Source organism: Bos mutus, chromosome 3 (genome assembly GCF_027580195.1).
Source record: "Bos mutus isolate GX-2022 chromosome 3, NWIPB_WYAK_1.1, whole genome shotgun sequence".
NCBI lineage: Eukaryota > Metazoa > Chordata > Mammalia > Artiodactyla > Bovidae > Bos > Bos mutus.
Window position 1 is genome coordinate 97698629 of NC_091619.1, and position 16175 is coordinate 97714803.

At 43.9% G+C, this 16175-nt stretch overlaps 1 protein-coding gene across 4 annotated transcripts in view; it reads right to left on the bottom strand.

Annotated features, from left to right (window-relative positions):
- RAD54L (RAD54 like) overlaps window positions 1–10059 on the bottom strand; it is a 38571-nt gene extending 28512 nt beyond the window's left edge. The window contains exons 1-3 of one of the 4 annotated variants that reach the window (XR_011463725.1): window positions 9394–10058; window positions 9230–9316; window positions 7307–7429 (exon numbers count right to left, since the gene is read on the bottom strand). Coding sequence is in view for 3 of the 4 variants with exons in the window: in XM_070368120.1 (XP_070224221.1) it covers window positions 7307–7429; window positions 9230–9316; window positions 9394–9396 (213 nt within the window). In the remaining variant the exon portion in view is untranslated. Of the gene's footprint in view, window positions 1–7306; window positions 7430–9229; window positions 9317–9393 lie in introns of all 4 variants that reach the window. The other 3 variants (XM_070368120.1, XM_070368119.1, XM_005894223.3) reach the window with 3 other exon arrangements.
- Between the last annotated feature and the right edge of the window lie 6116 nt (window positions 10060–16175).

Genomic DNA, 16175 nt, shown 5'->3' on the forward strand with positions numbered 1-16175 from the left:
ACTGACAACTCCCATCTAAGTTCTCATGTATATACACCTGAGCCCTCTAGGGAATTACAATAGCCTGTGAACCTCAACAAAATAAGAGTTAGCCAAGAGAGCAAGGAGAAAACGAGCAGAAACGTTGAAGGCAGTCTTAATGGAATACATTAGTAGGAAAGTAATGAAAAATACTCCCTTCTAGCAAAAACACAGTTTAATGGGGGGGACAATTGCCCTGAAATTTTTATATTTTTATTCTGATCCACCTGTATAGATTATAAATTAAATTCTAGAAACTCAATGTACTTTAAAGAAGAAGAATGTAATGAATATATATGGCAATGTATGGCAAGATAGAAAAGAAACGTGGAGAACTGAACTTCATCACCATGCTTAAATAACACAAGGCCAGGGTTGGACAAAGGCTCCAATTCTTTATTTGCATATTTCTTTGCAGCTGAATAAAAATTTTTGATTATTTTTAATTATCAAAGAAAGGATAATGAGAAACTTAAACATGAAAGATGCTAAAAGCTACCATTAAGTCAAAGAAGAGGAAAAGGACAAAGATGGACTCAATTTTTTCCCTAACTTGGCATCAATTTTGCTTATAATTCCAAAACTGAGGTATTATGTTCAAGATTATCAATGTAAGAGGCTAGTATTAAAGCTCTAAGTAGCCAAGAATTTATGCTCCAAATTTAAAAAGACTTTCAGTAAAACCCAGGAGCCACAAGTGCTGCAGGTAGAAGTTCAGGCTTGTGGAACTACTGTGGAAGGAGGCGAGGACCCCTGGCTAAAACCATCTGAGGGCACAGCCTGCAAGACTTGCAATGCAGCTTCCAAGAATCTGGTCTGGGAATAGTCATTGGACTCTGACAGAGGCAGGAGAGAAAGCATGCTCTCACTCAGTTCATTTAGTTACTGAAAATCCACACCACCCTTTGCTCCTGATGATAGAAGAGGGAGAAGAACATTCCTCCTCCCTACCAAGGTCAAAGCTTCCCTCTTTCACAGACAGTATCAGGCCTGCCTGATCTTTCTCTATCTCAAGCTTCTCCCTCTACCAGCTCTTTCTCACCAGGATTTAAGACATGCTTAACTCTCCCCTATCTTAAAAACAAAATGTCCTTTGACCTCATATCTCCTCCCCTTCAAACTTCTAGAAAAAGTAGTCTGTTTCCCCCTTATCTCCCACTCCTCCTATCTTCTGAAATGATTCTGCCCAAGGTCACCAATGGCCTATAAGACCTTAACTCCAAGAGATATTTTTCTACCCTATCTTACTAGACAAAGCTGGTCACTTTTTCCTCTCAAATAGTCTCTGCTTTTGACTTCCATGACACCATTCTCCCACTATTTTATCTTTCTGGGACTTTACACTCAGTCGCCTAACGGGTTCCTCTTCTTCTGCCCAATCCCTTTAAAAGTCAGTGTTTCTCAGGGTTTGACCTTAAGTTCTTCTGACTATACATTCACATGGACACACCAATACACTTTTTGGAGGTATCAAACTCTATGCCAATCACCTCAAATCTATTTCCAGTCCATAACACTCTCCTAGGTACCACATCCACATGTGCCAACCTAGACAACCTACAGGACTTAAACTCATTGTGTCTAAGGCTAAAGTCTGTCCCCAGGGCTGCACTGACTTCTGTAGTCCTAAAGCATTTTTTTCCTTTGGGGATCCTTCCTCCACAGCTTTCACACAGGCTGTTCCCTTTACCTGGACATTTCCTACTCTCTTCACCTGGCAAACTCCTCACAGTCTTCAGGACCCGACCTAATCAGCATGTCCCTCAGATTCCAGTCTCCACCAGCCTCCAGACTGTTAGGCCTACTGTTTGCAAACTCTCACCACCCTCACACTTATCTCCTAAGATAAATCCTGAATTAAAACAGTTTCAGAGGACTAATACTACTTTTTTAAGCTCAAGAAACAAACAATATTACTTTAGTGAATTATATACATATGGTAAAACTATCACAAAAAGCAAGGGATGATGAACATAGTTAGGATGGTGGTACCTCTGGGAATGGGAAAAGAATTATGACTGATGATATTCTAGCCCTGGGTGGTGGGTTCACAGGAGTTATTTTGGTTTATATCTTATATACATTATACATATGTTTCTGTATTCATCAAATAGTACGTAAAATGTTTTCTGAATGTATAAATAACCGTGCATGTGTAACCTCCATTACACATTCCTATCATCATATTCCCATTTTTCCTTCAAAATGTCCCTATAAAGGAAAAACACAATCCTGTGTCTCTACCATTGCAACAGAACAATAAAACACCTAGGAATAAACCTTGCTACAGGACAGCCTTGGTGGTCCAGTGGTTAAGAATCCACCTGCCAATGCAGGGGACATGGATTTGATCCCTGATCTGGGAAGATTCCACACGCTGAAGAATCAGTACTTGTAGCCTGCGCCACAACTACTGAAGCCCTTGTGCCCTAGAGCCCATGCTCCACAAGAGAAGCCACTGCAATGAGAAGCCCACTCATAGCAACTACAGAGCAGCACCTGCTTACCACAACTAGAGAAAGCCTGTGGGCAGCAACAAAGATCCAGCACAGGCGAAAAAAAAAAAAAAAAAAATCCTACGTACAGAGGCAAAGGCCCTAAGGCCCTGCTTATTTAACTTATACGCAAAGTACATCATGCGAAATGCCCGGCTGGATGAAGCACAAGCTGGAATCAAGATTGCCAGGAGAAACAGCAATAACCTCAGATACGCAGATGACACCACCCTTATGGCAGAAAGTGAAGAGGAACTAAAAAGCCTCTTGATGAAAGTGAAAGAGGAGAGTGAAAAAGTTGGCTTAAAGCTCAACATTCAGAAAACTAAGATCATGGCAGCTCCCATCACTTCATGAAAAATAGATGGGGAAACAATGGAAACGGTGACAGACTTTATTTTCTTGGGCTCCAAAATCACTGCAGATGGTGATTGCAGCCATGAACTAAAAGACACATGCTCCTTAGAAGAAAAGCTATGACAAACCTAGGCAGCATATTAAAAAGCAGAGGCATTACTTTGCCAATAAAGGCCCATCTAGTCAAAGCTATGGTTTTTCCAGTAGTCATGTATGGATGTGAGAGTTGAGACTATAAAGAAAGCTGAGTGCTAAAGAATTGATGCTTCTGAACTGTGGCGTTGGAGAAGACTCTTGAGAGTCCCTGGGACTGCAAGGAGATCAAACCAATCAATTCTAAGGAAATCAGTCCGGAATACTCATTGGAAGGACTGATGCTAAAGCTGAAGCTCTAATACTTTGGCCAACTGATAAAAAGAAGCAACTCATTAGAAAAGACCCTAATGCTGGGAAAGATTGAAGGCAGGAGGAGACAACAGAGGATGAGATGGCAGGATGGCATCACCGACTCGATGAACATGAGTCTGAGTAAACTCTGGGAGTTGGTGATGGACAGGGAGGCCTGGAGTGCTGCAGTCCATGGGGTCACAAAGAGTTGGACACGACTGAGCAACTGAACTGACTGACAGAGGCAAAAGGCCTGTATGCAGAAAAGTATAAGATACTGATGAAAGAAATCAAAGATACAAACAGATGGAGATATCCCATGTTCTTGGATTGGAAGAATCAATATTGTGTAAATGTAAATGAATATACTACCCAAAGCAAGCTATAGATTCAATGCAATTCCTATCAAATTAACAATGGTATTTTCCATAGAACTAGAAAAGAAAATTTTACAATTTATATGGAAGCAGAAAAGACCTTGAATAAACAAAGCAATCTGGAGAAACAAAAATGAAGCTAGAAGAATCAGGCTCCCTGACTTCAGACTATACTACAAAGCAACAGTAATCAAGACACTGGCTCAAAAACAAAATATAGACCAATGGAAAAGGACAGACAATCCAGAGATAAACCCACGCACCTATGGTCATCTTATCTATGACAAAAGAAGCAAGAAAATACAATGGAGAAAAGACTTCAGTAAATGGTGCTGTGAAAACTGGACAGCTACATGTAGAAGAATGAAATTAGAACACTTCCTAACACCATACACAAAAATAAACTCAAAATGGGTTAAACACCTGAATGTAAGGCTATACACAATAAAATTCTTAGAGGAAAACAGGCAAAACACTCAGATCTTTTTCATGCACCTCCTAATGAAAATAAAAATAAACAAATGAGACCTAATTAAACGTAAAACCTTTTGCACAGTAAAGGAAACCATAAACTAAACAAAAAGACAACCCTCAGAATAGGAGGAAATATTTCATATGAACAAACTGAAAAAGGATTAATCTCCAAAATATACAAACAGCTCATGCAGCTTAATATCAAATCAAAAAATGGACAGAAGACGTAAACAGACATTTCTCCAAAGAAACCGTACAGAAGGCCAAACAAACACGTGAAAAGATGCTCAACATAACTAATTATTGGGAGAAGGCAATGGCACCCCACTCCAGTACTTTTGCCTGGAAAATCCCATGGACGGAGGAGCCTGGTAGGGCTGCAGTCCATGGGGTCGCTAGAGTCGGACACGACTGAGTGACTTCACTTTCACTTTTCACTTTCATGCATTGGAGAAGGAAATGGCAACCCACTCCAGTGTTCTTGTCTGGAGAATCCCAGGGACGGGGAAGCCTGGTGGGCTGCTGTCTACAGGATCGCACAGAGTCGGACACGACTGAAACTAATTATTAGAGGAATGCAAATCAAAACTACAATGAGGTATCAACTCACACCCATCAAAATGGCCATCATTAATAAAATCTACAAACAATAAATGCTAGAGACTGAGTGAAGACAAGGAAGTCCTCTTGCACTGTTGTTGGGAATATAAACTGGTACAAACACTATGGAGAACAGTATGGAGGTTTCTTAAAAAAACTCAGAACTAGCATATGAACAGCAATCTCACTACTGGACATATACTCAGAGAAAACCATAATTTAAAAAGACACATGTAGTGGTCAGTGTCTGACTCTTTGTGAACCCATGGACCATAGCCTGCCAGGCTCCTGTGTCCATGGGATTTCCCAGCCAAGAATACTGGAGTGGGTTGCCATTTCCTTCTCCAGGGGATCTTCCCGACCCAGAGATCAAACTCGCATCTCCTGCATTGGTAGGCAGACTGCTTACCACTGAGCCACCTGGGAAGCTCACACCTGAAACACACAACACTGTAAATCAACTATACTCCAATAAAAATTTTAAAAATGAAATATCAACTCTCTAAAGCAAAAAAATAAAGTTATTACAAAATAATGACTATACTTCCTTGTGTTGCATGTCCTTGTTGCTTATTTTATAAAAAAAAAAAAAAGACTGATGTATCCCAATGTTCATAGCCAGAACATGGAAGTAACCTAAATGTTCACCAACAGAGGAATGGATAAAGAATAGAGTGTGTGTGTGTGTGTCCACAATGGAATTAGCCATAAGAAGGAATGAAATTGGGTCATTTGTAGACACATGGATGGACCTGGAGATTGTTATTTATAAATGAGTGTAGTAAGCCAGAAAGAGAAAAACAAGTATCATGCATTAACGTATATATGTGGAATCTAGAAAAATGGTATAGATGATCTTATCTGCAAAACAGAAATAGAGACACAGAAGTAGAGAACAAATGCATGGACACCAAAGGGGAAGGGAGAGGGTGGGATGAATTGGGATTGACATATATACACTCTTGATACTATGTATAAAATAAATAACTAATGAGAATCAACTGTATAGCTCAGGGAACTCTATTCAGTGATCTGTGGTGACCTAAATGGGAAGGAAATCCAAAAAGAGGGGAGATATATATACATATATATACACACACACACACACACACGTATGGCTGATTCACTTTGCTACACAGCAGAAATTAATACAACATTGTAAAGCAACTATACTCCAATAAAAATTAATTAAAAAAACAATCTTGCGTCTCCTCTATTCTCAATACTACACTATTTCTGACACCTGACGTGGGTTTTCCACACGTCAAGCAAATCTTCGGTTCCACTTGGGTTCCCTACACCTTAATTCCAACACTATCTTCCAGGAGAAAGCATCAGAAGCAAATCTCAAGTCTAGGTGCTTCTAACCACAAAGTGCAAGTCGCTCAATCAGCTCTTTGCAACCCCATGGACTGTAGCCTGCCAGGCTCCTCTGTCCATGGGATTTTCCAGGCAATACTGGGAGGGATTGCCATTTCCTTCTCCAGGGGATATTCCCAACCCTGGGATCCAACCCAAGTTTCCTGCATTGCAGGCAGTCTTGAAAGGCTCTGACCCCAAGCTACAAATCAAATGTTACCACAACCCCTTCCTTAGATTAATTCACTAGCTGGTTCAGAGAACTCAGATAAAGTTTACTTACTAGATTACTGGTTTATCACAAAGGATATTAAAAGATATGAATGAATAGCCAGATGAACAGACACACAGAGGGAGGAGGTCTGGAAGAGCGGTGAACACTGGAGCTTCTGGCCCAGAGGAGCTTCGAGTGTGCCTCTTCCTGACTTCCTGCTCACTAACCAGGAAGTTCTCCAAACCCTCCCAAACCTTTTGTGTTTCTAAGGAGGCTTTTGACACAGGTAGGACTGATTAAACATTGGCCATTGGTGGGTTGGTTCCCCTGGCAACCAGTCCCAAAGTTAAGTGCTTTCCAAAGTCATCTCATTAGCAAACTCAGGTGTGGCTGAAAGGGGTTCATTAGGAATAACAGAAGACATCTTGATCCCTCTTATCATTTAAATTCCAAAGGTTTTTGGAGCTGTGTCTTGGTGTCCTTCAGAAGGTTTAGAGGAAAAAGCTTTGGATGGAGCTAGGCAGATCTGACAATTTTGTAACTTTAAGCAAATTATTTAACCCCTCTAGGATTCATCTTCCTTATCTTAAAAAAATGAGTTACATGAGATAATGCACATAACCTGCCATGGTGATGATTACTTTTGATTTTACTAAAGGATACAGTGAAAGCTATAGGGCTCTGGTACTTCTTAGACGCCATTATGCAGAATCAGACAGTTCTCTGCTGGGTTCCAACACCCTGTCTAAATGGGAAGGTCTTCACTGTCTGCACCTTGTCATCAGCCAGTCCCAGCCACCTGAGAGTTGGTGCCCAAGTAGCTATAACAAGGGGAATTCCAAGTCAGGTACACTAAGGAAATCTCTAAGAAAAGAGGTCAGGCCTTTTCCAGGCCCTGGGAGCTGTGGCCAGGCCCAAATCTCCCACTAAAGCATCTGATGGCTACTGTGAGAGGATTCAGGGAGCCTCCCTAAACAAAAGAGGGCACACACAGACACCGACAGGTTATAGCTCAGGCTTACATGTTGACTGCTGTCCAGACAGGGTGGTCGATTCGTTAGTTGAGTCAAAGGTTTCCGAAAAGGAGACAGGAAACACTCCTGGCTCTGGGTCTCACAGCTGGATTTCTTAGGTTTCTTAGAAGTCTAGGAGAGAGAATTGGGGAAGGTGAAGTCTGGATGATACAGAGTTAGCCACAATGACAACTAATATTTAAAATCTCATTAAGCGTAAAGCACCGTGCTAAACTCTTCACATGTGTTATCATATATCATCTTCATAGTAATCCTAGAATACATGTTTACATCCTGATGTAACAGGTGAGAACACTGGAGCTTAGTGAAGTTAAAGAACTTGCCTAATTTGAGGAGCAGTGAAAAGTAAAAGTCGCTCAGTCCTGTCCAACTCTGCCTGCCCGTGGACTATACAATCCATGGAATTCTCCAGGCCAGAATACTGGAGTGGGTAGCCATTCCCTTCCCCAGGGGATCTTCCCGACCCAAGAATAGAACTAGCACTGCAGGCAGATTCTTTCCAACTGAGCTATCAGGGAAGCCCCAAGGGGCAATGGAAGAAGCGAATGAAGTGAGCCTGTGACGGGCAAGTCCATCAGTAGCATAGTCAAGCTGCCCACAAATCTTCACTCCAAAAGCCCCAAGGAATGACTGAGTGACTCTTTGCTTTCCTCCCAGGGTTTACCAATGGAGGGCAAGAGTAGCTGCTGCTGCTGCTGCTTAGTCACTTCAGTCGTGTCCGACTCCAGCGACCCCATAGACGGCAGCCCACCAGGCTTCCCCATCCCTGGGATTCTGCAGGCAAGAACACTGGAGTGGGTTGCCATTTCCTTCTCCAACGCATGAAAGTAAAAAGTGAAAGTAAAGTCGCTCAGTCATGTCCGACTCTTAGCAACCCCATGGACTGCAGTCTACCAGGCTCCTCTGTCCATGGATTTTCCAGGCAAAAGTACTGGAGTGGGGTGCCATTGCCTTCTCCGGGGCAAGAGTAGAGCTGCTCCCAACTCCCAGGCCGCTCTCGCCAGTCCCCACCATGTCTGTGGTGAAAGCATTTTCTGGAGCAACCAGGAGCAGACAACACCAAGTGCTGCCCCAAGTTCAAGTCTGAGACCCATGTAAGTGGCAAGGGGCAGCCAAGACAGCCTGCACACCAGCAATGCAGCTACAGAACGAGCCCCACTGAGCCATCAGGCAAGAATCCACCTGTAGCAGCTTGCCAAGGTATCCGAAGCTACAAGGCACACCTGAAACAAACACCAGACCCCTTCCACTCTCTCTATGGGCTTTTACTCACATGTTGCAACCGCCCCAAATTGCCTTCTAGATATTTCTTAGCTAATCCCTTCTTCAAACCACTGCTTCCTGAATTGCTTTCTCTGAAGTGCATGCTACATCATCATCCTACTGATTTAGGTTACATAGGTCCTACCCACAGCTAGTCCCAAAAAGCCTCCAAGGCAGGGCCCAGTCCAAAGTCAAACGTGGTGCCCTTGATTATCTGCAGGGACAGGAGGGGCAGCACCACCCCTCCAATCAAGGCCCAAGGAAGCTCAGATTCTACCACAGGCCCAGTACACCCTACTGTTCTGTGACACGGGCAGGTGACAAAGAGAAAAAGAGCTGCTAGTTGCTGCTGGGGCCTCCTCCCCACTTTTTTCCCAAGGGAACCAAAGGGTCCAACCCAATCAGCTCTTTGCTTTGGAACAGCAAATTTTCCTATCAGGAAAACTGAGGCATACTAGCTTTTAGTGAGCACCTTGAGGACAAAGATTTTTATCCAGTTCGATGCCTGACACATAGTAAACACTGAAAGGTTTCTGGAGGTGACAGGGTACATTTCATGTAACCCCAGAAACCAAGTCTAGGATTCCTCTCTGCCTAAACAGCCCTGCAACCCCACGTTCCCTATCCCCTTGAGGGCAGAGTACTCACCACTGCTCCAGGCTGCCAGTCTTCATCATCAGAGGGTCCGTCTTCCGGTTTTCTCTTGGCCAGCTGGCTGGGAGCTAAGCTCCTCCTCTGTAAGAAGAGGACGGAAACAGTCCATTAGACCCAGCCATAGTGCTAGCCACAGTCTCCCATAGGCCCATACTTACCATCCTGGACCCAGTAACATAAAATGTCAAGTACCCATTAGGCAAAGGTCAAAGGCACACAGCAGCTGAGAATGTAGAACCAGCCTACTAAAGAGCGGGCTGCTACTCTTTTGAGAGCATGGGCTAATTAAAGGAGCAGGAATGGAGGGAATACAGCCAGGGGCTGAGCTTTGGGCCCGAAGTATGAAGAGTGTCGGTCTCCAGGTAGCCGAGGCGGGAGAGAAGGGCAAAAAGGAAGTACCCAATCAGAGATGGGTAGAGGTCTAGGATGGGGGGAAGAGGCAGGGGAAGAGACTGCCAGACTGGGCAGAGGGGAGTCGGAATAACGGCCCCAGATGGACCTGAAGGCAGGGGGTAGCAGCGGGGTGGGGGGAGGGGAGGAAGGGTGAAAATCTGAGGCCTGGGGAGGGCGAGTCCGGAGAAGGGATTTCCCAGGTCGGAGTGCGGATGCGGGCCTGAGGGAGGCCGAGCAGGGGTCCAGGCAGGACACGTAGAAAACCCGGGTTTGGGAGGGGAATCCCAGGCAAGGCTGGAAAGAGCCGCACAGCTGAATCCCAAGCACTGCCGCTAAACCTTCCTCTACCCAAAGCGCGCGTTAACAGCCGCCAGGACTCCCGGGACCCGCCAGGCCCGGTCAATCGAACCTCCCGCGGTGCAGCCACCGCACCACCCATTGGCTGCGTTCTATGCGTTCGGCGCTCGCGCCCCAAGGATGGGGGCGGGCCTAGCCCTGCGGTCGCGGAGAGGCCGGGGAAGTAGAGCTGAGTTGGCTAAGGGGATCAGCGAGGAGGTGGGACTTAGGGGGGAGGGCGGGGTCCGCGGTGGCGGGAGCGGTTAGGCGAGGTGGGCGGGGCAAGAGGGCCAGCAAGGTTTTTGTGCTTGGGGGCAGGGCTTGCGCTTGGGGGCAGGGCTTGCGTTCGGGTCCACTGGCCTGTTGTGCTGCCTGGGAAGCAACTGAAGTGATGGTTTACTTTAGATGGGGCTGCGAAGGACTTGCACCTGTGTGCAGAAGGCTGGGAAAGGGGGCATAGTATGTGACAGAGCTGGAGAGGAGGTCGGGGTTGGAGTTAGATGTCGCTCCTTTTCCCCATCCCCAGCCGCCGAGGGTGGGGGCAGTTTTTCCGTCTGGACTCCCTACCACGTGGTCGGCTTAGGCAGTGAAAGCTCCCAGGGGACTTGATTTTTAGATCTGGGGTGTCTCAAAGAAAGCTACCTTCCTTTCCTAGGCAAAACCGTGCTGGCGGCAATGTGGCTTTGGAGTCAGACCTAATCCTATACACGCAGTCTTCCTGTAGGCTCAGTTTCTTAAAACGTCAATTACTTCATAACGAAACTGTGTATTATGTTACTATTTTGGCAATTCTGAGAATTAGATAATGTGCTCAAATTTCTCGATATAATGCCAAGCACAACCTAGGTACTCACTAGTAAGGGGTATACACATAGCATTTATTGTCAGGTACCTCTAAATTTCTTAGTTATAATCATTTAATAAAGAAAGCTGGTACGGGGAGGGAGGAAGGAGGAGGGTTCAGGATGAGGAACACGTGTATACCTGTGGTGGATTCATGTTGATATATGGCAAAATCAATACAATATTGTAAAGTTAAAAAATAAAATTAAAAATAAAGAAAAACAAAAAAGATATAAAAATAAGCAAACATTTTAAAAATTTAAAAAAATGAAAGAAAGAAAGCTGAGCGCTGAAGAATTGATGCTTTTGAACTGTGGTGTTGGAGAAGACTCTTGAGAGTCCCTTGGACTGCAGGGAGATCCAACCAATCCATCCTAAAGGAGATCAGTCCTGAATATTCATTGGAAGGACTGATGCTGAAGCTCCAACTCCGGTATTTTGGCCACCTGATATGAAGAACGGACTCATTTGAAAAGACCCTGATGCTGGGAAAGATTGAAGGCAGGAGGAGAAGGGGATGACAGAGGATGAGATGGTTGGATGGCATCACTGACCCAATGGACATGAGTTTGAGTAAACTCTGGGAGATGGTGATGGACAGGGAGGCCTGGCATGCTGCAGTCCGTGGGGTCGCAAAGAGTCAGACACGACTGAGCAACTGAACTGAACTGAATGCTCACAACTGTGAGGCAGGTTTATTATTGTCCCTGTAGACTAAAAAAATTGCTCACAACCTAAAAGTTGAGAGTTAAGTTTTGTTTGGTGGGAATTTTTAGGACGTCAAGCCCAGGAAGCAGAATCTCAAGTAACCCTAAGAGAACTCCTCAGAGGAGGCAAGGGGGAACTTCCATATATAGAAGTTTTGCAACACAGGGCAAGTAGTCAGAAATATCTAAAGTGAAAGTGTTGGTCATTCGGTCGTGTCCGACTCTCTGTGACTCCTTGGACTGTAGCCTGCCAGGCTCCTCTGTCCATGGGATTTCTCAGGCAAGAGTACTGGAGTGGGTTGCCATTTCCTTCTCCAGGGTATCTTCCCAACCCAGTGTTTGAACCTGGGTCTCCCACATTGCAGGCAAAGTCTTTACAGCCTGAGCCACAGGGAAGCCCTAAAAATTATTGTAGAAATAATTGAAGAAAGCTAGAAATCAAAAATTAAGGAATTTAGTGCTTTTCTGTGTATGGGAAAATGCAAGATTCTGGGCTCAGTGAAATTATTCCTTTGATCTGCACCTCAGCTCTCTGGGGCCAGTATCCTGTGCTTTCGGGCTTCCTTGGTGGTTCAGACAGTAAAGAATCAGCCTGCAATGCAGGATACCTGAGTTGGATCCCTGGGTTGGGATGATCCCTTGGAGAAGGGAATGGCAGCCGACTCCAGTATTCTTGCCTGGGAAATCCCATGGACAGAGGCACCTGGCGGACTACAACTCATGGGGTCACAAAGAGTCAGACAAGACTGAGCAACTTTCACTCACATCCTGTGCTTTTACATCCTGAGTTTCCTCAGGGTTCGCCTTACAGAGTGGCTGCAGTCTGATGGCTGCTGGCAGACATTCTTTGTTTCCTCTATGAGTTCCCCCAGGGCTCACTACTTTCTGTGGTGGCTGCAAGTCTCCAATCGCTGATGACTGTGACATCTTTTGAAAAGACCCTGATGCTGGGAAAGATTGAGGGCAGGAGGAGAAGGGGGTGACAGAGAATGAGATGGTTAGATGGTGTCAGCAACTCAATAGACATGAGTTTGAGCAAACTCCAGGAGATAGTGAAGGACAGGAAAGCCTGGTGAGCTGCAGTCCAAATGAACAACAATGGCAGGCAGTATTCCATTTGTCATCCCTATTTTACAGATGAAGAAACTGCTTAGAGAAACTAAGTTTACACACCTTGAGAATAACCAGGATTTGAATTTAGAATCATTGTTTTTCAGTCACCATGCTGTGGTAAGGAGGGGCTGAGCTAAGTTTTGTGGGGCCTGAAGCTTTTGTAAGTACTTGTTTAGACCTTCTAAAGTTGCTGCTGCTGCTGCTGCTAAGTCGCTTCAGTCGTGTCCAACTCTGTGCAACCCCATAGACGGCAGCCCACCAGGCTCCCCCGTCCCTGGGATTCTCCAGGCAAGAACACTGGAGTGGGTTGCCATTTCCTTCTCTAATACATGAAAGTGAAAAATGAAAGTGAAGTCGCTCAGTCGTGTCCGACTCTTAACAACCCCGTGGACTGCAGCCTACCAGGCTCCTCCGTCCATAGGATTTTCCAGGCAAGAGTACTGGAGTAGGGTGCCATCACCGTCTCCGCTTCTAAAGTTAGGTACACATTAAAATTAGGTACTCAGGGCTTCCCTGGTGGCTCAGTGGTAATGAATCTGCCTGCCAGTGCAGGAGACACAGGTTCACTCCCTGGTCCAGGAAGATCCAATATGCTGCAGAACAACTAAGCCCAGGCTTCACAACTGCTGGGCCCACACTATGCAGCCTTAGAGCTGCAACCACTGAGCCTCCGTGCAGCAACTACTGAAGCCCAAGTGCTCTAGAGCCCATGCTCTGCAACAAGTCACCGCAATGAGAAGCCCACATACAACTAGAGAGTAGTCCACTCTCACTGCAACTAGAGAAAGCCACAGACCAAAGAAGACCCAGCAGAGCCAAAAAATAAATAAATAAAATTACGTTCTCAATGTTTGTTTTTAATGAAAAACAATGATAGAATCTTGGAAATGTAGGTCCCTTTCTTCTGAAACCTCTAGGCAATTTATCAGAAAGCCTTCTTTATGCAGTCTGGCTTCTCCCCAATTAGAACACTCTGATCCCTAATAACTTCCAGGACTCCAGGGTCTGTGCAGATGGTCCCTGAAGCTTACCTTTAGCTTTATGGTAAATCTGCCTCTGATGTTTGCCTGGAGTGGGACAGGGTATACTTGCTTATTGACTTTTTAATCATGTATTTTAATTTAAAGATAATTACCAAAAAAAGCTAAAAAGAAAGAAAGATAATTGCAGATTCATATGCAATTGTAAGAAATAATACTGAGATACTATGTACCCTTTATCCCATTTCCCTAATGGTAACATGTTGCAGAAGTGTAGTATGACATCGGGACCGGGATATTGACATAATGCAGTCACCATACAGAACATTTCCATCACCTGAGAATCCCTCATGTTGCCCTTTTATAGCCACTTCCCCTTCTCACTTCTACCCATTCTTTAATCCCTGGTAACTAGTAATTTATTCTCCATTTCTATAGTTTTGTCATTTCAAAAATGTTATCTAAATGGAATCATGTAATAGTAACTTTCTAAAATTGGATTTTTCACTCAGCATGATTCTCTAGAGATTTATCTAGATTGTTGAGCATATGCATATCATATCAATATTTCTTACTATTGCTGAGTAGGATTCTGTGATGCGGATGTACCTCAGTTTATTTAACTAGTCACATGTTAAGGACACCCAGGTTGTTTCCAGTGTTGGCTATTATAAACTGCCACAAGCATTCATTTGCAGATTTTTGTGTGAAAATGTCTTAATTCTCTGGGATAAATGCTCAGGGGTACAATTGCTAGGTTATAGAGTATTTGTATGTTTAGCTTTTTAAAAAACTCACAAATTGTTTTCCAGAATGACTGTAACATTTCACATTCCCAGCAGCAATGTATGAATGATCCAGTTTTTCCACATCCTTATACTTTTGGAGAAGGCAATGGCACCCCACTCCAGTACTCTTGCCTGGAAAATCCCATGGATAGAGGAGCCTGATAGGCTGCAATCCACGGGGTCTCGAAGTGTGACTGAGCGACTTCACTTTCATTTTTCACTTTCATTCATTGGAGAAGGAAATGGCAACCCACTCCAGTGTTCTTGCCTGGAGAATCCCAGGGACGGGGAAGCCTGGTGGGCTGCCGTGTGTGGGGTCGCACAGAGTTGGACACGACTGAAGCGACTTAGCAGCATAAATTTGATGTTATCATTGTTTTTAACTTTAGCTGTTCTGGTAAGTGTCGAGTAATATCTTGTGATTTTAATTTGCATTTTCCTAATTGCTAATGACATTGAACATCTTTGCATGGACTTATTTGACATCTGTATATCTTAGTGAAATGTCTCTTCAATATATTTTGTCCACTTTCTAATCAGATTGTTTTTTACTGCTGTTTTGAACATGCTTTATGTATTCTAAATAGTAGTTGTTTGTCAGATATGTGGTTTGCCAATATTTTTGTCCATTTTGTAGCTTATTTTTTCATCCTCTTAACAGAGTCTTTCACCAAACAAGCCTCCTTAATTTTGATGAAGTACAGTCTATCAGTTTTTCCTTTTTATGGATCATGATCTTGATGTCAACTCTAAGAACACTTGACCTGGGAACTCCTTGGTGGTTCAATGGTTAGAACTTGGCACTCTTACAGCCACAGCCCAGGTTTGATCCCAGTCAGGGGAACTAAGATCCAGCAAGCTGCATGGCACTGTTCCCCCCAAAATGGTTAAAAACAGTAAGAAGAGGGGCTTCCCTGGCGGTTCAGTAGCTGAGACTTTGCCTTCCTATGTGGGGGGTGTGGGTAACACTTGATATAACCCTAGATCCCAAAGATTTTATCTTAAGTTTTTTCATAAAACTTTTGAGCTTTATGTTTTGCATTCAAATATGTGATCCATTTTGAGTTAATTTTGTATATAATGTGTGATATATAAGTGGAGAGGCTAATTTCCTATCGATATTCAGTTGCTCTAGAACCATGTTAAGAAGTGATGAAATGGGTCTTCCCTGGTGGTCCAGTGGTTAAGAATCCACCTTGCAATGCAGTGGACATGGGTTTGATCCATGGCTGGAGAACTAAGATCCCACATGCCACATGGCCTAAAAAATAAATAAACAAAAAGATTAAAGAAGATAATTTAGGTGATACAAACTTCATTTAACACTTCATGATCAGACAGTAGCCATCCATAAAACTGTTAATGGAGTAAAAGACAGATAAAGAATAATAAACAGGAAGGGAAAAATAGAAAATACCTGATCGACTGGGACAACATAGTCAATCCTGCTTGGAGTGAGAAGGAGCAGAAATTAAGTATAGAGCCCAGAGTTGGCTTGGCATTTGGGGATGGCTGAGGATATAGAGACGTATGTTTCTGCTGAAGCAGAGTAATTACAGGGACGTGAAGATTGTATAAATTTCCGTGTCACCACAAGCAGGAGTGGCTCCTGCTTGTTGAATAGGCTATCTTTCCTTCTCTGAATTGTTTTTGTACTTCTGTCAAAATTTAGTTGGGTGTATTTGTGTGGATGCATTTCTGGGATTTCTATACTGTTCTGCTGATCTATTGCTTCATCAGTACTATGCAGTCTTGGTAACTGTAGGTATATGTCTTGAAA